This window comes from Rana temporaria, chromosome 5, assembly GCF_905171775.1.
Source record: "Rana temporaria chromosome 5, aRanTem1.1, whole genome shotgun sequence".
Classification (NCBI taxonomy): domain Eukaryota; kingdom Metazoa; phylum Chordata; class Amphibia; order Anura; family Ranidae; genus Rana; species Rana temporaria.
This window is the reverse complement of record NC_053493.1, coordinates 81,818,222-81,845,490: the sequence shown is the minus strand read 5'-3', so window position 1 is coordinate 81,845,490 and position 27,269 is coordinate 81,818,222. Positions and strand designations below refer to the sequence as shown.

The 27,269-nt window shown below is 39.7% G+C and overlaps 1 protein-coding gene across 6 annotated transcripts in view; it reads left to right on the top strand.

Moving 5' to 3' along the window:
* LOC120940114 (sodium channel protein type 5 subunit alpha-like) overlaps window positions 1–27,269 on the top strand; it is a 494,846-nt gene that overhangs the window by 175,777 nt on the left and 291,800 nt on the right. For 4 of the 6 annotated variants that reach the window (XM_040352761.1, XM_040352760.1, XM_040352759.1 and 1 more), the window contains exons 1-3: window positions 2,760–2,921; window positions 21,368–21,496; window positions 26,330–26,421. In XM_040352761.1, the coding sequence (XP_040208695.1) occupies window positions 2,851–2,921; window positions 21,368–21,496; window positions 26,330–26,421 (292 nt within the window). In that variant the 5' untranslated portion in view covers window positions 2,760–2,850. Of the gene's footprint in view, window positions 1–2,759; window positions 2,922–21,367; window positions 21,497–26,104; window positions 26,197–26,329; window positions 26,422–27,269 lie in introns of those variants that run through there. The other 2 variants (XM_040352763.1, XM_040352758.1) reach the window with 2 other exon arrangements.

Genomic DNA, 27,269 nt, shown 5'->3' with positions numbered 1-27,269 from the left:
AGGGGAGGGGCTTTCTTAGCCATGTACACCCTCCTATCTGCATGCCTGAGCTAAGGGAAGATGGATTCCTGGAAGTAAATGATACATGAATCATCTGCTCTTGCTCAGGGGTAAAAATGCTAGGGGGAGAAACACGGATGGATGGGTAAGTTTTGATTTGAATTTGAAAAATATATTCAATAGCGCTTTAATTTTGTGGTGCTCAGATACAATTGACTTCTGCTTTAACACGTCTATAAAGAGATTAGCTTTGCTTATCTGCCTGTAGTTTCGTTTTATAATCTCAAATGAAAAAGGGTTGTAAGTCTTCTTTTAAGTCTTCTATTGCAGCACGGTTTTTGCTACACTACTAATGGTCTTTGTGATCCTAAGCTCAGGAACGATGTCAGAGCCTCCCTTGCTCCCAATAGTAGCTCATTGTGTATTATAGTACAAGCCCTCCTGTAACGCTGATTACATTTTTACATGTTAAGAATTAGTTCTATTACAACTATAACTTGACCTCTGATCTAAGCTTGCTTACTATTTATAGAACTGAAAAAAATCATTTGCAGGTAAAAAGTATAATTCCTGGAAAATAAAATCAAGAGAGGGAAAGTAGTCAGAAAGTACAAGTAGTCAGAAACCTCTTAAGATCAATCAGTGCTAGTGACAGATTTATATTTAATAATTTTAAGGCATGATTGATGGCAATTACATCTTTAATAGTTCTACATGTCTAGGTCTTTTATGTACGGCTATAGACTTCATTCTATTCTTATTTATGGAAGTTAAAGAATCTTATGCACAATAAAACCTTGGTCTAGCAGATCTATGGAGCCGTGCCCTACGCTTCTAGGTCCATTAGGGAAAACATAATATAGGCTCTATGTTTTAATGATAAGTCGTTTCCCATGAACAGCTGCTTTTTATTTCATGAAAAGGATGAGCCTTATAAATATTTCTTAGTGCTAAAGCCTATTTCTGGGCACACACAGACCCCCCCCCCCATTTCCATCCATCCACCACCCCTCCCTCGCTATCTCCCTTCCATTTCTCATTTAAACAAACCTATAAAAAAAAATTCTGGCCTAGGCCAAACTGGCATCATGCATCCCAGGAGTCTTCGTGTGCATTTTTTTCTCTTTCATCTGGAGAAGAGTTTTTCTCAGCAAAGCAGTTCTTTCCTATCTGCATACCTGAGCTAAAGGCAGATGGCTTCCAAGAAGTACCTGCTACATGAATCTTCTGACCTTAATCAAGATGGCCATGGCTAGAAATGCTGGGGGGTGGGGGGGGAATGGTTCAAACTGAATTCTCCTCAAACTCATGGAGACAGATGGATGGGTAAGTTTTCTTTGAATATTAAAAATAAATTAAATTGTGGTTTCAGTTTGTGAGTTCCAATTTAAGAAGATTGAAGACTTAGGCCGCGTACACGTGGTCGTTCCAAACCGATGAGAATGGACTGATGTTCAGTTTCATCAGTCCAAACCGACAGTGTGTATAGCCCATCGGTTTGTTGTCCTTCGGTCCAAAATTTAAAAACATGCTTCAAAATCAAACCGATGGACCACTGACCGATCGGTCCAAACCGATGGTTAGTACAGAAAAGCATTGGTTCAAAACCTGCGCATGCTCAGAATCAAGTCGACACATGCTTGGAAGCATTGAACTTCATTTTATTCAGCACGTGTGTTTGGCGTCACCGCGTTCTGACCTGACCGGTTTTTGGAACAATGGTGTGTATGCACATCAGACCATCAGGCCACTTCAGCGGTGAACCGATGGAAATGGCCCGTCGGACCATTCTCATTGGTTTGGAACGACCGTGTGTACGTGGCCTAAGGACCTGATGTGTCATGTGACCATGGATTTAGGTAAGTATCTGGGTTGTTTAGCTTTAGTGGGTGGGGGTAGGGAGGTTGATTTGACGTCCAGAGAAGAGATCACACTACTCCTACTAACTATGCAATAATCAGCTTTTCTATCTAGAAGGTCAGCGCCATCTTTGTTCAGAGGGATCAGCACCTTTTTTCTACATGTAAATCCTGGTGCTTATGTGTAAGCCTTTTTGTTCTTTGGTGTGTGTTTAATAGGTTGCCTAAATACACATCAGCTCCCTTGAAGCCTCTCATCCCGTGACTTGGCAAAAATGTACGATGCATGATGTATTTGATAGGATATATGTATACTAAGGGAGGTAAACTGGGGAAATGCTTACCTCTTACCTGCAATGGGGTCTTAAGCCTCGTACACATGACCGAGAAACTCGACGGGCGAAACACATCGTTTTGCTCGTCGAGTTCCTTGTTAGGCTGTCGAGGATCTCGGCAAACCAAATTTCCCCATTGCCGTCGAGGAAAAAGAAGACATGCTTTCTTTTTGGCTCGACAAGATCCTCGACAGTTTCCTCGTCGAAAAGTGTGTACAAGGCTTCAGTGTATTTTGAAAAGTGTAATATTTACAGTACAAATTGTCCAGTGTGCAATCCATACAGGCTGAATGGTCTTTGAGCTGCCATGGTGGCAGGCATATACATAAGGATGGAGTTTACCATACCATACAGGAGGTGGAGTCAACTGATTGTCAACTAGTTGATATGAAGTCACCATCATTTCTAAAATACAGAAAAGGGGAATTTGTTAAAACTTACCTTGCCTATCTTACCCTTTACTGCATATTGTTGATGTATAACTAGAGGTCCACTTTCAGAAAGTGTCTTCTCATGATTTTTAGCACAGTGTGTTTTCATCTTCTGCATTTTTTAATACAGCATTCAATGGTACATTTAATGTCTGTCATAACTTTTTAATTTAGGCAAATTAATTTCCTTAACTAATAATTTTCACTTTGTTCAGTATATTTATAATGTGCACTATTCTCACAAACTGCGTGTTCATGGCTATGTCTGATCTTGGACCATGGAGCAAGTATGTTGAGTAAGTATCATTTTACTACTAAATATGTTTATTCATTGTTTTGGTTCCTATGTAGAAATGTATAATTCAGCGTTCAAAATCCCTGTATGAATTGCTTTATAAGCTATCGTTATAAACGTAAAATGCTTTGAGGATTTTAATTGTCAGATATGCTATTTTTCATTACTAAATAGGAAAGATTACTTTTTAAATACTTAACTGACCTAAAAGCGTTAAAAACACCACTTACAAGATCCCAGGTTTTCCAATTTTATAGTTCAGTTTGATTAAAACAATTTGCAAAGTGTAGCAACTTTTAGTAATATATTAAAACATTATCTCTCATTGTTCTTTCTTTAATAAAGTGAATAATTATAATTTTAATAGTTTTTTTATTATCTACTGTACTTTGCACAATTTGCTGTCCTATTGAGGTAGGTCAACATGTCTGCCATGTTCTTACCTACGAAGATTAATACTTTTGCATTGTATCTAGATGAGAATATATTTAGTTATACTTATAGCTGGTCATATTTAGTTATATTTGTGTAATAGTGGTTTTTAATTTGTTTCTGTATTTGTATATTCTCTTTTATTCATATATACACAGCCATTAACCTCCCTAGCGATATGATTTTTTCAGATTTTAGGTGCTGAAAGCGGTACCATTATTTGCAAGGAAATTTGGCGTTTTTTACTGTAGGCCTGTAATTCTTAGGAATAACTCACAAAATTATAAATTATAATATAATAAATAATTATAAATAATGATAACAAATAATAATACAAATTATTCAATAATGTAATCAACTCAAAATCACTGAAATTTGCTCAGTTGCAGAATTGTCATTACTTTTATTTTTTTATGACGAATTTCCCCACAAATCGCTATCGCTCAATTCTGCAAGTGATTATAATTTATTATCACTGTTTTCTAGCTGCTCTAAAACCATGTTTGATGTAAACGGACACTTTTGGTTGCTATGGACAATCTACAGTTTGCAGGCAGAAAGAACAGTTTTTATTATATAAAAGTACATGCAGAACACTGGGCAGACCACCAGGGACAAAGGGGGTGTGTATTTTTTACATACAGTACTGTAATCTATAAGATTACAGTATACTGTATGTCATGTGTTTGTTTACCTTTTTAAATTTGGCGCCGTTCTCCACCCCTGTGCGCCGTAACGTCGCAGAGAACGGAGATCGGCGGCACACAGAGGCACTGTGTGAATCGAGCGAGCACCCGCTCGCTCACACAGCGCAGTGGCATCGCTGGATCCAGAGACAAGGTAAGTAAACCATGCCTGTGGATTCAGCGAGGTGAGCCCGAGTCTGACTCTGGGTTACCGATCGCAGCACAGAAATTTAACCCCGAGTCAGACTCGGGAACACCGCCTGGGGGGTTAATATCTAAACCGCTGAAAAAAAATGTGACTACACCCCTATGTGAAAATGTCCAAATTGGGGCCAAAGTGTCAACATTTTGTGTGGCCACCATTATTTTCCATTTTCCTCTTGGGCATGGAATTCCCCAGAGCTTCACAGGTTGCCACTGGAGTCCTCTTCCAGTACTACATGACCACATCACGGAGCTGGTGGATGTTAGAGACTTTGCGCTCCTCCACCTTCCGTTTGAGGATGCCCCACAGATGCTCAATAGGGTTTAGGTCTGGAGACAATCTTGGCCAGTTCATCACCTTTACCCTCAGCTTCTTTAGCAAGGCAGTAATCATTTTGGAGGTGTGTTTGTGGTCTCCGAAGGGGACGGGATAATGCTGTGCTTCTGTATGTCACAGTACATGTTGGCATTCATGGTTCCCCCAATGAACTGTAGCTCCCCAGTGCTGGCAGCATTCATGCAGCCCCAGACCATGACACTTCCACCACCATGCTTGACTGCAGGCAAGACTCACTCGTCTCTGTACTCCTCACCTGGTTGCCGCCACACACGCTTAACACCATCTGAACCAAATCAGTTTATCTTGGTCTTATCAGACCACAAGACATGGTTCCAGTAATCCATGTCCTTAGTCTGCTTGTCTTCAGAAAACTGTTTGTGGGTTTTCTTGTGCATCATCTTTAGAAGAGGCTTCCATCTGGGACGACAGCCATGTGGACCAATTTGATGCAGTGTGTGGCGTATTGTCTGAGCACTGACAGGCTGACCCCCCACCCCTTCAACCTCTGCAGCAATGCTGGCAGCACTCATACGTCTATTTCCCAAAGACAACCTGTGGATATGACGATGAGCATGTTCTCTCAACCTCTTTAGTCGACCAATGGCGAGGCCTGTTGGTCGACCATGGCGAGGCCTGTTCTGAGTGGAACCTGTCCTGTTAAACTGCTGTATGGTCTTGGCTACCATGCTGCAGCTCAGTTTCATGGTCTTGGCAATCTTCTTATAGCCTAGGCCATTTTTATGTAGAGCAACAATTTTTTTCAGATCCTCAGAGAGTTCTTTGCCTTGAGTTGCCATGTTGAACTTCCAGTGACCAGTATGAGCGATACAACAAAATTTAACACACCTGCTCCCCATTCACACCTGAGAAACACTAACGAGTCACATGACACCGGGGAGCGAAAATGGCCAATTGGCCCTAATTTGGAAATTTTTCCTTAGGGGTGTACTCACTTTTGTTGCCAGCGGTTTAGACATTAATGACTGTGTGTTGAGTTATTGTAAGAGGACAGAAAATTTACACTGTTATACAAGCTGTACACTCACTACTTTACATTGTGGCAAAGTGTAATTTCTTTAGTGTTGTCACATGAAGAGATATAATAAAATATTTCCAAAAATGTGAGGGGTGTACTCGCGTTTGTGAGATACTGTATGTGTGTGTGGATATATATATATATATATATATATATATATATATATATATATATATGTATATGTATATATATATATATAAGCATATACATACATACATATATATATATAAACCCCTCTCGTGAGGGGAGCTCTCCTTAATAGGGAAACAGATAGGTGATCAGGTAGGGGAAGGATTAAGTTTTGGGGAAACTTGAGTGTTATTTGGCACCTCAGGGATACATTTTTGGTACTGAAAAGCACCTCTCACTCAGAACTAAAAAATGTATGTGCTATGAAATGCCTTTTAATTTTTTCGAATCATAGCAAAACATAGAAAAATTGTTTCATGTTTTTGGGTTTTGTCGCACTATGTGTGAGTTCTAATTGCATGCTTTTCTTATATAAAGATGTAAAATCATATTTACCAGTTTGTAAAATATCTGTTTGTGCACCTTAATGCCACATTTGCTGTCTCTTTTCTTTAAACGTCCAGTATTTAATTGCAATGCTATTGGTTCACGTATCTACTGCTTGTGTTCATTGATGTCTATACTTTGTTCTAATAAAATCCCCTGCCAGGGCTTTCTTGTAAGACACACTAGGCACGTAAGTAAACCTAATCTTCCATTGAGCCCTTCCATAAAGTTTGCAAAACTCACTGGTTATGCTGCATCATAATTACATCATAAGCAGATCTTAACGAATGTATGCCATTCTTTTTGACCACAATTTTTATTTTATTTTTTATAATTAAAAAAAAAATAAACTATTTATGTATCATGTTTTTTTTTTTTTTATACAGACTAATACCTCATTATATATTTGATAACATATGTAGCCTGGATATGTGATGAAGGCATGATCAAGAGCAACAAACTGTAGTGTAGATTAAGACTATCCCTTGCGTCATATGTATGAAATTAAATAAATTATGATTCAGTTGTTGTATAAGAACTATACATTAGTTATATGCAAGGTTAGGATTCTTGTTACCATTAAGATTTTTGGTCATAGGAAAGACACCTTAAAAGTTACCTATTTGAGATTATTTTAATTCAGCTCTACTTGGATCTAATATGGATCTAATTTAACAAAATATCTGAATTGAAATGGACACTCACTAAGATATCACACAAAGCTATGTTTAGGATATTAGCTAACTGGATTAATAAAAAAAATCATCTAGGTTCCCTTGAGTGCTTGCCACATGTCTGAAAAGCCTAGGCTCTTAAAGTAAAATCAACCAATATTTAAATCTTCCCTTCCTATTTCTCCCCTGGCCCTTCATACATTGTGTAACAAATTGCAATATAAAGCATTTTTTAATGCAGTATTGAGACTTCCAAGTCCTGGCGCTCCTTTGTGTAATAGAGAGGGTCAATATTGGGGATGACCAGCCACATCAAACTTAGTGAGGGATTTGAGCTGTGCAGTCACTTGACCATATAGAATAATACCCTAAAACCCCCAAAAATGTATTTGTTATACAATATATGGAGGACAATGTTTTGGCCATGGGCATTTAAATTTTGGTTTATGATTTAGTATTACCTTCTAGTTTCGTCTTGTTAAAGGGGATGTTCAGAGTTTGTGTTGGCTGATCATTTTCTTCAGCAGAAGGTAGGTGATTAAGTGACCAGCAATGAAAGGAACCTGGAGTATGGGTATTTGCCACCTGTCTTGACCAACCATATTTGCCATATTTATTTGGAAAGCATTATGGAATAGCAAACCTGTTTTTATTTCAAGCAACCCACAGCCAAGATAAGGAAGTCTTTAGTGGCCCAATTTGCCCACATATGGGGTGCTTTACATGATGCTGAAAAGTTTAACTATACTTCCTTTTAGTATATAATGATACTTTACCTTTAAAGGGTATGTATAGCCAAACTTTTTTTTAGTTTTAGCTATCTGTGGGCCAGATTCAGGTACATTTACGTTGCGCAGCGGCGGCGTAACTTATCCCATTTACGTTACACCGCCGCAAGTTTACAGCGTAAGTGCCTGATTCACAAAGCACTTACCTGTAAACTTGCGGCGGTGTAACGTAAATCCGCTTGGCGCAAGCCCGCCTAATTCAAATGGGGCGGGCACCATTTAAATTAGGCGCGTTCCCCCGCCGAACGTACTGTGCATGCTTCGTCCATAAAATTACCCGACGTGCATTGCGCTAAATGACGTTGCAAGGATGTCATTGGTTTCGACGTTAACGTAAATGGCGTCCAGCGCCATTCACGGACGACATACACAAACGATGTGATTTTTCAAATTTCAACGCAGGAACGACGGCCATACTTAACATTGGCTAGTCCACCTAGAGGGCAGCCTTAGTTTTACGCTGCGTATCTCAACGGAAACTACGTTAGTAGTTAGAATGACGTTAGAATGACGTTAGAATGAAGGGTAAAGCGTACGTTCGTGAATCGCCGTAACTAGTCATTTGCATATTCTACGCCGACCGCTATGGAATCGCCACCTAGCGGCCGGCCTAGAATTGCATCATAAGGTCCGACGGTGTAAGTCAATTACACCTGTCGGATCTTAGGGCTATCTATGCGGAACTGATTCTATGAATCAGCCGCATAGATACGACAAGCGTATCTCAGAGATACAACGGCGTATCAGGAGATACGCCGTCGTATCTCTTCTGTGAATCTGGCCCTGTGTTTCCGCTGGATAGTTTCACCATCTGTATTTGTCTCCATGAGCAATAACACAGAGACAACAATTATGAGAAAGCCAAAATATTAGAGTTGTCACTAGAAGGAGAAGTGAGGGTAAATCTTCCAATGGGGTCTCCAGTGCCAGTAACAAATGTAAGAGGAGAGTTTTCTTCACTTTGTATAGATTTCCTCTTACTTCTTGCATTTCTGGGAAAGAAAGTGAAGAAGAACCTGCTTAATGAAACACAGCACAAAATATATTGACAGGTTTATTAACCATTCCACACTCTATCCAAAACTTAAAAAGATTTGCCTATACCCATACTTTAATGTTCACATAAATGAAAAACGATTTTGTAAGATTGTGTCTCCATACACAATTTCAGAGAAGGGATGCTGGCTTGGAAAATGTTTGCTTCTTTTCCAAATATAAACTCTTGCTTTCATTATCTAGTCTGGAATCTGTGGAAGGAAATATATTTATCTCCACTTTGTACTAAAATGTAAACAGGAGGTTCAAAAGCAATCAACAAAGCTATAACTTGGCTCGTTTTACTAGTTGTAACAAAGGCTTGATAATCAGTAGCATCTGCTGCTTTGAAATGTGGTGGCTTATCTTTTCATTGTCAGCGGAGAGAAAGGAAAAAGTCCAGGGTTACTCAGCACATAAGGTATCTCCTGTGTGCAGGATCTAAATCAAATCCAGCTTTGACTAGCAGTACCAGAAGATGTGATTGAAATAGTGTCCTTATGATTTGTGGGACCATCTTGGGCACAGAGGATGAAAGCACGCCTAGACCCACTGGGCTGGATGTCAACTCCTGTATGCCCAAGGTAGATGTTCTTCTCTTCATTACATATTTGTGTAGAAAGGCTGAATTCAGGGCTCAACAACAACTTATATGACTAAGGTTGCTATAGAGACTGGCAGAATGATAGACAAAAATCTGCAGTCCTCAATTGAACCTTTTTCCAGAGCCACCCCTATGATATTTGTGTCTTGCCTGGCTGCTGAGGAAATGATACACAATTTCGAATAAAGGATTTTTCCCTGTTCTGTAGAGAAGAGTACAGTTGGTGATAAATTGCAGAATTTACTCAACAAGTTGAAAAACTTGTGAAAAGAAGCACTTCTGACAATCAGAAGCTTTGATTTGTAATTTAATCTGGCTATAAATGACTTCCCTAATGTGTCACTGAAATTTATTTTTATGTAAAACTATGGTCAAACTATGGTCAAATTATAAAATTGCATATGTGACGATGTGAGTCCCACTGGAACATTTTGTAAGTACCCATTAATCTTGCCAGTTGGATAGGCCCTTCCTTTGATAGAATGTCAACATTCGTTCTTCTACAGTTAAATAACTGTAATGTTGTCGCCCTTTATTCTGCTGTAACTGCTCAGATGCTGACACTTTTTATAGCCCTATTGGTGAATAGCCCTGTCTAAGGCTGGCCATAAACAGTTGAAATCCTGTTGAACTGTCCAAGGTTTAAACAATTAATGGGCAGGCTGAATGTACCAAGTTGATCGATCAATCAACTAAGGTACAACCAGCCTGTTGGATCTGCTTCTGATTATGGCAAGCGTTTGCTATAGGCCATACGATAATCAATGTCTTCTCCCGGCCGGGACGGCTTCTCTGCCCACTCCCGTCCCTCCGCCGGGAGAAGACAATATCTCAGGTGGAGGGATTCCCGTGGCTGCAGGAATTTTTTTTTGCATGCTCTATAGCCAGCCTAACTGTCCACAGCCCATAAGATTGACAGTTCACTACTTTGTCTGCAGAAGCTTAGGAAAATTGTGTAAAATCCCTGCTCAGACCTTCCTACCCCTTCCGAAACTGTCTGGAGGAGTACATGAGAAATCCAGCTGTCTTTCTACATTCACCTTCAAGAAGTGGTACAATACATTTCTTTTAAGACCCATAGACCTCGTTCACACAGTTGCAAAGGGCTGTACACCATCAAGAAGTGTATTTATCTTCCCAAAAACCACAGGGGTTGCAATCACAGGTGCAAACTGTCAGTGTTCTGGGCCGCTCATCCATCCTTGTACACATGCAACTGCTCATGTTCAGTTACATTCTTACAGATTTCACTTCTGTCAGCCTGTCAATGGCATCTGTGAGCTGTGGCTGTATGCAAACACCTATGACTCCTGGGTGCAGAAATATTTTCCTTCTACATGGTGTATGGCCCTCTGTGTCTGTGTGAATGAATAAAAACTAGAGGATTTAGATACCGGTACATTTTAAAGGAGACGTGGTTTGGTACATATTTTTATTATTTACTAAAAATAGCAGGAAATAAACCCATCTATGAGTGGAATTACAGCCTAAGCAATCTATTTAGCTGCTACAGGCCAGGATTAAAGAGGACATAGTGAGGATCCCTTCCTTCATTCTTGCCTCTCATCATATTGTTTGCCAATATGTACTGGCAATATCATCTATAATTACCTTGCTTGTCTGCTGTTTCTCTCAAGAGTTTATACAGGCTCAATGTTAGCACTGTTTCTTTGGGAAAGAGAACCAGGCAGCATCATATAAGCAACCACTTTGGAACCTTTGTAAATACTGAGTGGGAAAAGGTCCATCATAAACGTTGACATCAGGCCTAGGATGTCTTATTCCTCTTCCGTGACCCATCTGGCAAACTGGTGTCATCTCAAGCCTCGTACACACGGCCGAGGAACTCGACGGGCGAAACACATCGTTTTGCTCGTCGAGTTCCTTGTTAGGCTGTCGAAGAACTCGACAAGCCAATTTTCTCCATTCCCGTCAAGGAAATAGAGAACATGCTCTCTTTTTGGCTCGTCGAGTTTCTCGACAGTTTCCTCGATGAAAATGTACACACGACCGGTTTCCTGGGCAAAAAAATATCTCCCAGCAAGTCTCTTGCTGGTTTTTGCAGAGAAACTCGGTCGTGTGTACGAGGCCTCAGAAGATAAGCTGCAGAGCTGTCTCTAATGTTAAACATTAGTTTTTGTATGCTTGATGATGTATAGATTTTGATTTTGTAAATACATTCTTATAGAGCAGCATGGTGGAATCACTACTATATCAGAAACGAAATGATTCATGAACATTGTAGCATGTAACTTACTCCGTCATTTCATTGTCAGCTGAGAACAATCATACCTCTCATTCTCTCAGGAAATAGCAACATGTTTATTAGGCCACACTGTCTGATTATTCATATATAACACATTCTAATGGTTCAGCTTCCTTGCTGAGCTTTTGTAAGAATGCTGTGGTGCCTGTGCATTTATTACAATAAAAAGCTTGACAAATCTGATTAACAGAGCATGGTTGCTATATGTGTGCAGTGATGAGATTTAATTAATGTGTGCCCATGTTTGAGAACTAATAAGTATACCTAAAGCCGAAAAAGGACAATTTCTTATTTTTTTTACTCTAAAATGTAGTCATTTAGTAAGCCGAAAAATAATTATAAAAATGCAAATTGCAGCAATCTACAGCAATGAATCAGAATTCAGCTTGGCTGCAGTAAACTGAAATCTGATTGGTCCTATATGATACATTATCATTACTAGTACATGCAATGATCGCTTTGATGCAGGTCAGGCATAAAGCAGAATAATCATTTTGTCCATAATCATTAAACTGGCAATAATTGAAAATAGTAAAAAAAAGACTCCATACCAGCAAAATACACTTGTGAACCCTGCACATAGCTATGAGTTCTAGTAAAATAAACATTGATGTTTTTGAGGCTTATCACTTGAGGCTCATGCAGTCCTAGAATACTGGATGCATTCTATTACCCCCTTCCCTTTGATTTTTTTTATAGACTTGTTGATGCTCCAGCCAGGAACAGTCTTGGCACTGGCAGCAGCACATCCCCCAAATCTAAAATGCATGTGCATTGATGTGCATTCAACATGCATTTTAATGTGCATCGCATTGAGTTATGTTGCATTCTTTTGTGCACTGGAAGGGGCTAACAACTAACAACAATTTGTTTCGTATACCCTCACTTTTTATTTATGCTGTGTTTACATGTGTTTTTGTGTTGTGTTATATCGCAGAAAGTTTGCATTTTAACTAGTGTGAAAGTGGCGCATAAAAACATTGTTTTCTATGCGCCCTTTCAGTGACCTGCACAGTTCACTGCATATGGTGTGAATGAGTCTGAAGCTGGGTACACACTATAAGAAAAGCAGAAGTCAAATTCTGTACAAGGAACAATCATTTGATTTTCATTTAGGCCCATTTCACACCGACACGTTTTTCAGGCGGTTTAGCTCTAAAAATAGTGCTGCTATACCGCCTGAAAAAATCATGCCCTCCAATCTTCAGTGTGAAAGCCCGAAGGCTTTCACACTGAAGCGGTGCGCTAGCAGGACCGCTCCAAACGTCCTGCTATCCGCATCTTTGGAGCGGTGTGTTTACCGCTCCTACATAGCTCCTTCCCATTTAAATCAATGGGAAACTGCAGTAATACGGTCGCGGGTGGTATTTTCGGTCGCTAGCAAGGGTTAAAGCCGAATATTGCGGTAAATATGACGTATAGCAGCGCTAAAAATCGCGCCACTATACAGCCAGCGCACCTCCTGCCATAGTTTGTGTGTGTAGATAACTTTTGACTTCCGATTCAGACTTTCCAAATGAAAATTTCTGAAGAGGCAAACTCCACAATTTTCTTTCGTACGTGAACAGAACTAACGATTTCCATTTAATGTGTACTTTTTTCATACAAGAAAAATCATATATGAAAGATATGATCAGAAACCATAAAAAATAATAATCTATGCTACAACGTTTCTACGTCAGATAAAAAAAGCCCTTGTCGTTTGAGAATTTTTGTACAATTAGTACCATCCGCGGGTTCGACTGTGAAACATTGAGGAAAATAGCATGATCGCTCACCGATTTTATTATATTGTGTACCCAGCTTTAGCCCTCCACAATTATGAATATTTACAAACAAGCCTCAACAGCCTCTACAGACAGCACTCCTTCCCTCCCTCCTCTCCACACAATATGCAATCTTTACAAACAATCTCTGCCAACCTCTGCCAGCGCTTGTGCACGGCACCCCTCCCTTCTCTTTGTGGGCAGGAGCTGTCTGTACTCCCCACTGTAGGTGGCACTTGATCAAAGCGCCATTGCAAAAGGGGATAGAAATCGTGAGGATCTTGGTTCCTCTATGATTTCTGTGATCACCAGGGGAACAGCTGTCTGGTGCCCCTCATGACCTATGTGGCCACCTTGGGTGAGGACAGAGCCTATTTAGGGCCCTGGCTCCCTAAATTGGCATGCTGTGTGTGATTGGTTAGGTTAGGGACAAGTTCCCTGTCTGTCAGGGACAGTGCATAGCAGCAGAGAGAAGTTCCAGAGGAATAGGGAAAGTGCAGGAACTATGCTTTCACCTCTGATGAAACCAGTGGCGGACTGACCATGCCACTAGGGGGTCCCATCGGGGTTGCCAGGCTCAGTAAAACCAGGGATAGTATGTAAAAATCTGTGTTTTTTTTTTTTACACCTGTCCCTGATATGTCTGAAACCGACATGCTTTTGATGTGAAAATCCCGAGATTTTAGCTGCCCCGCCTCTGCACTGCCTCCTGGCGTGATGACCATCTGTAAGCCCAGGGGCCCCATAATCTTCTATTGCCCGGGGGCCCCATGAGTTGTCAGTCCGCCCCTGGATGAAACCTTCCATTAAGGTGTGGACCGGCTAGGCTGCATTCTCGCTCCTCGCTGCAAAAGCTGTTGGCATCATTGCAAGATAACATTCCTCTAGTACGGTGTGGTAGTGGCTCCAGTCGGCTGTGTCTACCCACTGGGCTTAATTGTGCATTTTGGGACTTTCTTAATACACTATTTCCATTCACCCTGGCCTCGGTGTATACTCTGCCGCTGGCGCACCACACTGCACCCTACCCACATCTTCACACAGCGAGCAATGTTTACAAATAGGCCAGAGATATGACCAAACTGGTATCTTGACTGAAAAGCCAGCATTGCCGGGAGAGATCCGGCAAGTTCCCAGGTATGCCAATCAGAATTTAGTGAGCGTTTTTGTAGCAGCAGTGTAGGGGGGAAAACAATACCATGAATTTCATTGCTCGCAGTCAGAAACAGCTTTCGTTTTCCTTGCTCCTGTTCACATAAACCTTGGGCAGATACATTCACCACAGAAGAAGAGCCGGAAGCACAGCCATTTCCCCACGCTTATGGCTTCCTGGGCTGTGCAGGCAGCTGTGGCTATTATTACAACCCCTGAATACAGTACAGGAATTACTATAATAAGCATTGCTCTGTAGGAGACTGACTACTTATGTATTACAATATGGCGGATAGAAATTAATACATATGATTAGTAAAAATATATTACTACAGACTTTTCAGCTTTTGCAGTAATTTCCACATTGACAGAGGGGGATGAAGGGACTTTTAGCAGCAATCAGGATGTAGAAAAATGAACCTATCAGAATGTAAATACATGTATTAAACAGCAATTTAATAAGCAGCATATTTACAGGCACATTAAGCGTAGGCACCTGGGCTGTGAGCACACACAGGGCCTGCTTCATTTCAATGTACATGACAGGTGGGGGTGACATGCAGGACTGCAGGAAAGCTTTTAAAAAGCAGCTAATCCAGCAGAAGCATTGTACAAATATCTGCCACCTACACGTCGCTCTGATTAATTTCACATCTAGATTTATCAAATCAAGAGGAAACTACAGAAAGCAAAACCTCCCTAATTTCTCTATTGCGGAGACTTTTGTAATTACATTATAATACACATGGATTGAAAAGCTTTTCTTACATACTGCTTGACCATTAGTGACCAGTACAGTAATATACAGTACATATATAGAATAGTAATATAAGGGTACTTGCACGCGGTACTAATGCATGCAAATTTGATTCCTGACAGAAAACTCCTGCAAAAAAATGCGAGCACAGGAAGTAAGTTAAAGTGGAGTTTCCATCCCAAATTTTTTTTTTCATTATTGTGCTCATTAGACCTAAAAAAGTAAAAAAAATAAATAAAAAAAAAATGTTTTACTCATCTGGAAATGCCTGTTGCTATGCGGTCCCACGAAATCTGCCTTTGAAATCACCTAGGATTCTGACATCATCTCCCTCTAATGCTCCTGGGAAATGTGTGTCATCATTTCCCAGGATGTAGTGCGCTATCCAATTATCACTCCCCATCCAAGACCTCCAGGAAGTAATGGAAAGTAGCAAATGACGGATGGACGGCCGCACACCAAAGAACTCTTGAGTTGTCTTTATTGAAGGAATATGAGCAAACACTGCAAATACACAGCAGAAATCAAAACAGCCGACGCGTTTCACACTTAGTTAGTGCTTATTCATGGCCTAAGTACAACTAAAACACACACAAAATAAATAATATGTATTTTGTGTGTGTTTTAGTTGTACTTAGGCCACAAATAAGCACTAAGTGTGAAATGCGTCGGCTGTTTTTGATTTCTGCTGTGTATTTGCGGTGTTTGCTCATGTTCCATCAATAAAGACAACTCAAGAGTTCTTTGGTGTGCGGCCGTCCATCAGTCCTTTGCCACTTTCCATTGCCTAGTGCATTGCCAGCACCCACATCCACATTCATGAATAAGCACTGATTTTGTGCGAAACGTCGGCTGTTCCTGTTGTTTTGATCTGGTGATGTATCTGCTGTTCATTTAATAAAAGACAACCTGTATGGTTTTTGGAGTGCGGCCATCCATCCTTCATCTATCTTTTATGAGCACCCACATCCACCTGGACTTATCCACAATTGCACTTGGGATTTCCCTGGAGCGGTGAACCCCACCTCACTTCCAGGAAGTAAGTGCTTGTAGGTTTCACAATGCCCACAAGCAAAATGACAACGGTGTAGACATAGTTTTATATACTATTTTTTTTGAATATCTATGCAGATCGGCAGCCGATTGTAAAATAGTAAGTGACCGGATTTATATTATAAAAACGCATGATGAAAGGACATACATTTTAAAAATGGTAATTGTGGTTGGAACTCCGCTTTAAATGCGCATATTTGTGGGTTTTCACACATATATGCACAATTTGCTAAATATTTTTAGCTTTTCTTGGAATGTGTTGCATGCGCATATTTGTGCACATAAAATATAGTCCAGCAATGCAACATTTTTTTTTTTTTTTTAGCCCATTAAAAACAATTTGCTGCATTGAGATCAGTAAAGAAAAAAGCCTGAATGCCTAAACAAATTGTGTTTTTAGGCATCCATGTGCAAGGGGCCTATAATTTATACAGAGAAGAGGTAGCTGTTTGTAGCTTGGGTGACAATCAGAGAGATAACATACACCTACTGAAGTATAAAGCACTCATAATTGCAGAGAGATAGTCAAGAAAAACTCTCAGTGACCAAAAGCCCATTGTTACTTTTCTAGGGAAAAGGAAAAAGAAGCGTTTGTCATGCATCCATCTGCCATCCACAATGCAGAGAAAATTGTGACTGGAGTGACACAGCAGTTCAGTGATGGACAGACGTCACATTACTTGCTGCTCTTATAGACATTTTCTCACAGATAACCACCCTTTAGTTTTGACTTCAAAATTGTTATCCCATTGGCAGCGGTGAACAGGTTAAACATTGACCTGCCATGCATGTCTGGACTCATGTACAACAGGAACTCTGGAAAAAAAAATCTATTTTAATTATGTTGTGGAAAAATGGTTGGGCTACATGTAGCAGAGCACAGTACGGATGTGTATGCACAATAATAGAACTAGCCTGGTTACTTACATCCGCATCTACGTTCAGAACTTTAGGATGAATATTATGTAACAGGCTAGTCATTTGGCAGCTGGGAATTTGTTTTTTTTAATATATATATATATATATATATATATATATATATATATGTGTGTGTGTATATATATATATATGTGTATATATATATATATATATATATATATATATATATATATATATATATATATATATATATATATATATATATATATACACATACACATATATATGTATGTGTATTTTTTTTGCCATTGTTGATGCATTTAGCCTCAGCCACCTTCCTCTCACATTTCTCTACCTTTCTTCCAATTCAGTTGTTTAAAATAGATGCATTTGCTACCTTAGTAACCATAAGCTGCTTGTCAGAAGGAATGTTCAATCTAAAGCATTTAGGCTGGCTTCACACCTATGTTTCAGTAAGGTGCATTTTACCACGTCTTTCCACAACGCACAGTAATGCATGGCAATTTGTGCAGTGCACTACGGTGCTAATTATTTTGAATGATACCCCAGTGCACAACTACAATAAGTCCCTGCACATCCACACTGCAGCACAACAAAATGCATTAAAAAGCACTGTACGGATTTTTTTTTTTGTTTGCGACAACTTTAAAGTTGTAGGCTTCAGAGCCATCAACCTGGCTTAACTATCTAGAGAAACGCAGACATTGAAAATAGTAGGCAGGATTAAAATGGTTGTAAAGGCTGAAGGCTTTTTTACTTTTATGCATTCTATGCACGAAGGTAAAAAACCTTCTGGGTGCAGCTCCCCCCACATCCCTCCTAATACTCACCTGAGCCCCCTCTTGATCCAGTGATGTATACAAGAGCCACTGCTGTCCCAGGACTGCCTCTCCTCATTGACTGAGACAGCAGTGGGAGCCATTGACTCCCATTGGTTTCAATCACAGTCAATGAGCCAATGAGGAGAGAGCGGTGGGGGGCGGCCAGTTTTCTGCTCTATGTGTCTTATGGAGAGCAGGGTTTAGGAATGAGCACGCACCAGTTCAGCTTTCTATTGGGGGCACTGGTCAAGGGGGAGGCACCAGGAGTGCCCGCAGGGGACCTGAGGAGAAAAGGAGGTAAGTATGACATGTGTTTTTTGTTTTTTTTCCAAAGCTGAACCTTGAATACCACATTTAAAGACTTTTTAACCTTCACTGGCTGTTCTTGGTGTTGGTTTTCCAGATCTTTGGGTCATTAGCTAGTGAAACCCTGGCATCAGGGTGGTGGCCTACACATTCCTAGGTGTCTTTTCTTAGTTCTATGCCCTCTGCTTGCCTTATTTAGGCACATCTTCCAGAGTTCAGGTCTTCTTTTAAAGAAATGGAGACCCCCATTAACAATGTAAGTTCTTCACAGACATAGTATTTAAAAAATAATAATACAGTAGGGTCATGATATGACTAAATCAGTGCTTAAATTACAGGATAAGGAATATAACTGCTCAATAAACACACAGGCACAATAAATGGCTTATTGGAAATGATTGCACCACCAAGCAGTATTTTACAGGCATACTAATATAAATACTGTTTGCTATCCATCCATGGTAAGAGCTGAGAGGTATGACATGTAAAGGCCATGCTGCATATCAAGAGGGCAGAATTCACCATGATACATCAAGACTCCATTTTCCTATGTAGGTTATGCTCATTAATGAATTGATTTCCAAGATGTGGCGCCCATGCTTGATCTAATTATTGCCAGTCCATACAGAGATGCTGGATTCCATTTATTTGCAGACTCATGTCCTCAACATTGTCTACTTAACAGACGCTATTAATACTGTTGAGCATGTGCATGATTAACTGTCCTATAAAATCTGCATGGATTGTCAGTAAATCGAAGCTGTTTAACAGACAAAATTAAAGCTGGATGTGCACACTGACAGATGAAGCCTATTATCATATGTCAGATGCAAAAAAACTGTGCAACAGTCCATTAATAATATAAACGTATTTGTATAATGCACTTTCTTATAAGGATAGGTAGATAAGGCTTATCTGCAATTGTCATTTTTTTCAAGGAGCTATGACATGCTGAGACTGTTGCGACAATGTGCAAATGCTGTTGTTTTTTTTTTAAAGAGACACTTTCATCTTGTCTATGCAGTGTCTTTGAAAAGAACATCTTCAAACCCTTAAAATAACCTTGCTTGCGCTGCTTTTATGCACCTTTTTCTTCATTGGCTGTGTTGGTGACCTGGAGGAACAATTTTGTCACTTCCCTGGTCATGTGACAGTTCCCGGACCTAGCAGTAGGCTGCTAGGCCCAGTCATTATTACAGGAGAGCAGGTAACATTCTCCTCCATACTAGGAGGTATTCTGACCAGCTGCGGAAAAACTAGAAACTGCGAGAAAGTGTAGCCAAGTGAAAGCAAGCAAATGGGGTTGGGAGGGGCCTTGCCAAAGACACTGTTGCTTTGTCCCATATGCACAAGTGATAGTGTCTCTTTAAAGCCCAACTTGAGCCAAAATCTGCTGGATACAGTAACGAAGGGTCTTATTCTAACGCTTCTTCATTTTATCTAAAATACATTTTAAAATGTTTTGGCAAGAGTTGAGCTTTAATATTAATACAATAAATATTGATACGCAAGTTTCATGGTAACTGGTCATATTCCAGCTTTTAATAAAGCTGGCAGGACATGCAAGGATCTGATCATCTGGTAATGAATGACTAGACCCCCAGAGAAGCCTCCCTTCACCCTAACATTTATACATACATTAGGTGATATACCCTATAATGCTTGTAGGCAATAATAAAAGTTTTCTGTTATCTCTGTTCATATCTATTTCATCAACATGGTTGAAGAAAATATCAAATTTTTAATTCCAACCAGGCCCTTCCCTTGCTGATGGCAGTTACTCACCATATTTCTGATCACAACTGGCCTTTATTATTTAAAGACCCATCCACCCAAAGCTGATATATTGGACATTGTTGAGCTATATTGTCCTGCTGGTTCCCTGTATCAAGCTGAGATCCAGGCAGTAAAATCTGTCTACCTAATGCCCCATCAGTCATAACTACCAGAGCGGCTTTAATGGGATTTCTTAAGCCCCATACACAGTTTTGCTGCAGGTTTTTCTCTTCAGGTTTACCAAAACCATGTAGTGCAAGGGCCTGCCTGATTGCATACAAATTGAAACTCTTAAGCCCCATACACACTATCAGTTTTCCTGCAGGTTTTTCTCTTCAGGTTTACCAAAACCATCTAATATGAGGTCAAACCTTCAGGCCGCGTACACACGGTCGTTCCAAACCGATGAGAATGGACCGAGGTTCAGTTTCATCGGTCCAAACCGACGGTGTGTATAGCCCATCGGTCTGTTTTCCTTCGGTCCAAAATTTTAAAACATGCTTCAAAATCGAACCGATGGACCGCTGACCGATCGGTCCAAACCAATGGTTAGTACAGAAAAGCATCGGTTCAAAACCCGCGCATGCTCATAATCAAGTCGACGCATGCTTGGAAGCATTGAACTTCGTTTTATTCAGCACGTCGTGTGTTTGACGTCACCGCGTTCTGACCCGATCGTTTTTTTGGAACGATGGTGTGTACGCACATCAGACCATGAAGCCACTTCAGCGGTGAACCGATGGAAATGGCCCGTCGGACCATTCTCATCGGTTTGGAACGACCGTGTGTACGCGACCTCAGAGTTTCAATGTGTATGCAATCAGGCAGGCCCTTGCACTACAAGGTTTTGGTAAACCTGAAGAGAAAAACCTGCAGGAAAACTGATAGTGTGTATGGGGCTTTACACTGTTGAAATTTTTAATAATTTTATATTGAGGATCAAATTCACCCAAGGGTTTATTCAGTCTACCAGCCTCCATCCATAATTGTAATAGTGGTTTGGATATGTTTAGCTGTACAACGTGTATATATGCATTTGTCTATGAACACTGAAAGGACAAATACAACCATGTTGATGTATGCAGAGGATGCATATAAGAAACAGAATTAAAAAAAAATGAGAAATCAAGTAAATAAATGATAATAGCTAGGCACAGAAAATGTAAAGGTCTGTTGCTGCTTTATGCTTTTAGTTGTCTATGAAATGATTTGGGCCTATTAATAAAAGTACAGAGATTGCTATACTTCTGTGGGAATGGCAGCCATGTTGTTGGAGTTTCCTTTACTCTAGGATGTGAAATGATTAGCTAATTGTTTTTTTTACACTCTGCCCAGGTATACTTTCACTGGCATTTATACTTTTGAATCTTTGATAAAAATTTTGGCAAGAGGATTCTGTCTGAAAGAATTTACCTTCCTACGAGACCCATGGAACTGGCTGGATTTCAGTGTTATTGTCATGGCGTGAGTACAATTCTCTTATTTTGTATGAATGTTGCCATAGATGTTGAACGTAGCATAATGCTTGTGTGCTTTACAGGGGCAGTCTACCTGTAATTATTTAATTTGTGTATCTTTATGTGGCTTCAACATCAAGATCCACACAATTATTTATTTTGAATCTCTTTCTGTGACTTCAAATTCAAGATCCACAAAATTGAATCTCTACCTCTACAAACTATGTTCACTATGAGAGAGTCTCACTCTCCCAGATAAACTGTTGTATTTTTCAGAAACCACAAAAAGAATGACAGGGCTGGGAAGAGGGTTATCACTGGTAACCTCAGTAAGGATAACTTCATTGTCCTGCCTAAAATGCATGTTGATTAAAGTGGAAATCCACCCAAAGTTTTTTTCTTAGTTTTAGATTTCTGTATTTTTGAGAATTTGGCAATGCTTCACTTTAATCTCAGCATAATGCATTTTTTCTTTAAGCTTAGCAGCCATAACAGAATTCAGCCTTCAACAGTTATGTGTAGTCAGACAAGAAAATGTTTTTTAAATACTGGATAGGTTGCTATCAGTTTGGCCATGTGTTCTGTGCTTATTGTTAAAACTCCTGTATTGCTAAGTAAATTTAGAAAATGTTTAGGTCCCTGTCATGTCAATTAAATTATATCAATATACTTATATATAGATCAGTTCTTTTGTGCCTGGGGAGGACCTTGGATCATAAGAACAGGCTATAATTCAAGCATAAGCAGTGCCTATGTTATTCATCTGGGGCATGTTAAAGCCTCTGTGGTCAGTTGAGACATTTACATTTTAAAATTGAAAGACAGGCCAAGAATCAAGGTTCTGTACACAACCTGGGCCTTGTTTTCATGGCCTTCTCCAGGCAAACAGGAAAATATGCACAAGTACACATATACAAAATTATGTTAGTTGGTACTCTGTGGTGGACATGTGTTTCAAGACTTCACAATTGTATCTTAATTATATGGTTTAGGTAATAACATAGATATTTACTAGAATACAGTAAATTCTGTAAGTCTAACCAAGAAGATTTGTCAGTGGAAACAGTTTTGATGGTATGTTAAGATAGGATTACTATAGCCTATCAGTATATTTTATTATAAATACGTTTCAATGTCAAATATGTTGGTTGTATGCCATATTCTCTTTATTATTGCTGTTGAAACTAACAAAATGTAGCTAAGATGTAACTACAGAGAATGCAGAGAGGGTGATTGCCCATTACTCTATGAGGTCAAAGGGCTGAACCATGACTGCTCCTGTTTAGGGTAAGGATAGGGATGAACTGAACTGGCCTGGTTCGGTTTGAGCAGGGTTCCGTGAATATCAAAGAAATTTGGATGCCGAATCCAAACTCCATTGAAATCAATGTGGAATCCGTTCAATCAAAAATGCCCCTTTTCTGGGCTAAGAGTTAAACGGTTGCCAAAAAAAAATGGCAGGTTGGGCACTACCTTGGGGAACATGTAAACATTTTTTTTTATTTCTATTTAGGCTGGGAGCAGTGATTTTTTTTTCTTTAAAGCACTGATTAATGGCATTTCTCTTCTGGCTTCTATTTGAAAATAAAGTACACAGACCCTTCCAAAGGTCCGCCACAATATATAGGGGGCCTTTGGAAAGGTCTGGGTGTGGTTTTATTTTTTAAATAGGAACCTGACAATCAAATGTTACTTGCTGGCAATTTAAACTGTATAATTTTTTTCTTAGTAAATTCCACTTCATGCAGCACATCATACAGCAAGAATGAAAAAAAAAACTTGAGTGAAGTCCCCCCCCCCCCAAATTGCATACCAGATCATTTTATTCTGGTATGGCTTTTAATAAATGGTACCTCATGCAATACAAAAACAAAAAATGCATGAGGTCCCCCTAAAAATCCATACCAGACCCTTAATATGAGCATGCGGGCTGGAGGACAGGAAAAGCCTGCCACACAACATGGAGGGGGACGGCCTTGCCAAGGGGTGTCTTTAAACACTATACCAGTGACAGTGCCAGGATGATAAGGACAGTGGGAAGCTATCATATATAAAGGCAGTTGAAATACCGCTACTATATAGGATGCTTGGCTCACTTTAAATAGGGAGCCACAAGGTTAAAAGTTTGGGCATTCTTCTAAACAGCCAAAGTTCTGTGTGTAAACCTAGGTTTGGACCGAGCCTTCAGCTTATTCCAAATTATTCAACACTTTTGTGCTCACAGTACATTATGTATTGTGCCCAATGTAGAAGAATTTCCCATTGTCACGCCCTGTTTTTCATCATATTATGTTTGGCCTCTAGTACGAGTATCCTGCCTGAGAAAGGTAATATTATTACTAGTTTTCATTACAAAAAAAGGCTTGAAGGAGTCCAGTTGAAATCCTGTACTGGGACCCTGCGCCTTTCTTTTTGTAGGCAGAAAAGTGCACCATTATTTATTCCCAAAAAAGATTTGGCTTGATATAAGCATTATTTTCCAAGTCCATTTGCTTAAGCAAAAATTAGTTATCCTGTATTCAGATTTGCCATTCATTATAAGGAAGTGCTGGGTTTTCATTGAATAACAAGAAATTATCTTGAGCGCTGTCCAAAGTGCTGACCTTGTGTTCTCTTTCTAAAGGTTCAGGCACTTACTACAGTGATAGAAAACAAATCAGTGGGCTTTTGAGAAGGGTCCTAAAAACACAGACACCCCACCAATCATTGGTGCGATTGCTGATAAGCATGAGTATGCCATTGAGCAGTGTTTTTTTTGCAACTCACCTGTGCCATGTGACTGTCAGATAAGCTGCCTTGTGATTTAGTATAGGGGCCTTTCTTTTGGATTCCAAACCCATATATTATCATCCAAAAAGTAAAAAATAAATAAAAATAAATAAAAATTGAAGAGAAAACTTGTAAATGTCACAGTAAATATTACTTATATAAATACTGCAGTGTAAATATGCTCTCAAGGAAGATAAGCTATAATTTCCATTTCCTGTCAAGTCAAAAGTCTTCCTCATCTTTACATTTAGTTTAGTGCTGGTGATGTGATTGATGCACCAATGTACTGACTGTGTATTGAAGACAATAGGGCTCATAATAGTATTTATTCTATAAAATGCAGTTTAAGTAGGTAAAATGTTTTTGTCACTCATCTTGGTGCTATATTAATTCCAATCATATTCTATTTAAATTTGTTCTTAATTGACCAGCCTAACTTACAGACTAATAGGAAAAGGATGGAGAGACAGAATATGCTTGACAGACCAGCTTTATGCCCATAAGTAAAATTGTAATTTTTCAAAATTTTTACTTATGGCTGATAAACGTTGGTATTTCTGCAACTCTGGGGATGATGTACACTTTTATTCGAGATCAGCAAACCTGCATTTGTTTTAAAGTACCACTCTGGTTAAATTAAGTTTCCCACATTTTACCAATTGTAGACCCTTAGGAGTCTTCCCTCCATGTAGAAACATGGATGATCTCAGTGTGCTGCATAAACTTGGTTTCACCATAACAAATTAGCAGCACCACAGTTGGAATCCAGTATTGTATTTTATATATATTTATATTTAGTGAGCCTGTTGCAGGATTGAATTTGGTTACCATGCATATATAAATAAATTAAAACCTTGGTTTGAGAGTCACTTGGTTTGAGAGTGTTTTGCAAGATGAGCAAAATGTTTTAATACATTTTGCCTTGATATACAAGCAATGTCTTGATATAAGAGTAGCGTCATGTCATGTTGAGTATAAAAGAGAAGAGAGGAGCCTTTAAGTGTAGCAATATGGTTACATTTAATGAATGTACAACATTTAGCCTCTTTTTGCTACACTAAGGCCCCGTACACACGACCGAACATGTCTGCTATAACTGGTCCGCTGACCAGTTTCAGCAGACATGTTCGGTCGTCTGTACAGCCGAGCGGACAGGTTTCCAGCGGACATTTGTCCACCCGACCGTTTTCGAGCATGCTAAGAAACATGTACGCTGGAATCCTGTCCGTCGGACATGTTCGGTCGTCTGTACAGACTTACCGTACATGTCCGAGCGGCCGCCATCCCTCGCATGCGTCGAATCACTTTGACGCATGCGTGGAAGCATTGAACTTCCAGGGGCGCGCACGTCGCCGCGACGATGACGCGGCGACAGCGTCAGCGCGGCCTCGTCAACGCGTATCGTGTACGCGCGGATTTCTGTATGATGGTGTGTACAGCCATCATACAGAAATCTCCGGGCGGACATGTTTTCATCGGACATGTTTGCCCGTGTGTACGAGGCCTTAGAGGTGCCTCTCTTCTCTTTTATACCTGTAAAAAAATGCTTTGATATACAAGGTCTTTGGATTACAAGCATGTTTCTGGAACTAATTATGTTCGCAAGCCAAGGTTTTACTGTAAGTGCAATATGAAGGTCTATCTACATGGAGGGTCTCAAATAGAGGTCTACTTCCCAATTAAAATGGTGAATCTGTTAAGGGAAAATCAATGTGCTTCTAAAAGCAAAAACAGGCTTTCTGATCCATGTGTGACACTTGCATTCTTCAGTAAATCACCTCCTCAGTGTTCATACAGTGGTTTCCTCCATTCCTCGATTCCAAATAACTATGGTTTGATTCTACAGGTATGTAACAGAGTTTAAAAACCTAGGCAATGTTTCAGCCCTTCGAACTTTCAGAGTGCTGAGAGCTCTGAAAACTATATCGGTAATCCCAGGTAAGAGAGCATTCCCACTCTAGTTCTCAGCTACTGCAAGTGCTTCAGTCTGTGATCTGTTTTCCCTCCTCATTTGCTGTCAATTATGAATGGTGTTTTGCTATAGTCTGTGTGTGCCTTTCCCTTATTACAGATATGCCACTGAGTTTGTGGACCTGGGCAATGTGTCAGCTTTAAGAACATTCAGAGTACTTCGAGCTTTGAAAACAATCTCGGTCATTCCAGGTGAGGATCGGGTTAAACACTAAGGCTGCTTGTAAAAGCCCACATACCATTCCGATTAACCAAACTGATATCCTACTGACAGTGGTTGACACTGAGATACTGTGGAATGGTTCTATGTCGAGAATGCAACTTGTCTGCAGAATGAATACCTTTTCCTTTTTTGAATGCGAATCACTAGAACTTTAAATTCTTCCCCTACAAGTCATCTATTTGCATACTATACTCAATTAGCCACCCTTGTCCCTTTAACAAGATAAAAAAACTGATTTATGAAATCTTTTCTTAAAAAAACACATGTCCCCCTCCTTTATGATCATCTAATCTGTGGTAGTCTAAGAAAGTACATAAACAAGAAATTAAACAGGTCATGAGATCTATGACTAGTAACCCATATGAATGGGTCATTTGGCCTCCGGATGTCTTCCACTTAGAGCCATCAATATATTCAGGGCTGAATCTGCATCATTAGAACATGTACACTCATAGGGGTTAATTTACTAAAGGCAAATCTAGTTGCACTCTTCAAGTGTACATGCTTCAGAGCCTAGAAAATGAGCAGAAGCGCTGCTGACTTCCATCATCCAGTCATGTGCAAGCAAAAATTCATTTTTTTTTTTTTGCACGTGATTGGGTGTTCTATGCAAAGTGAAGCCTCACCATATTTACTAAGCTCTGGAGCAAGTGCAACTCTCATTGTTTCCTGGCCCTAACCTGGCTCAGCATATTGTGAGACATAAAAAACAAAAAAACTCACATGAGTAAATGTATTACACCGTTGAATAAAATCAACAATTGCACACCTACAGGCACAAGCCTTCCATGCCAAATGATAAATCTGTCCTTGCATA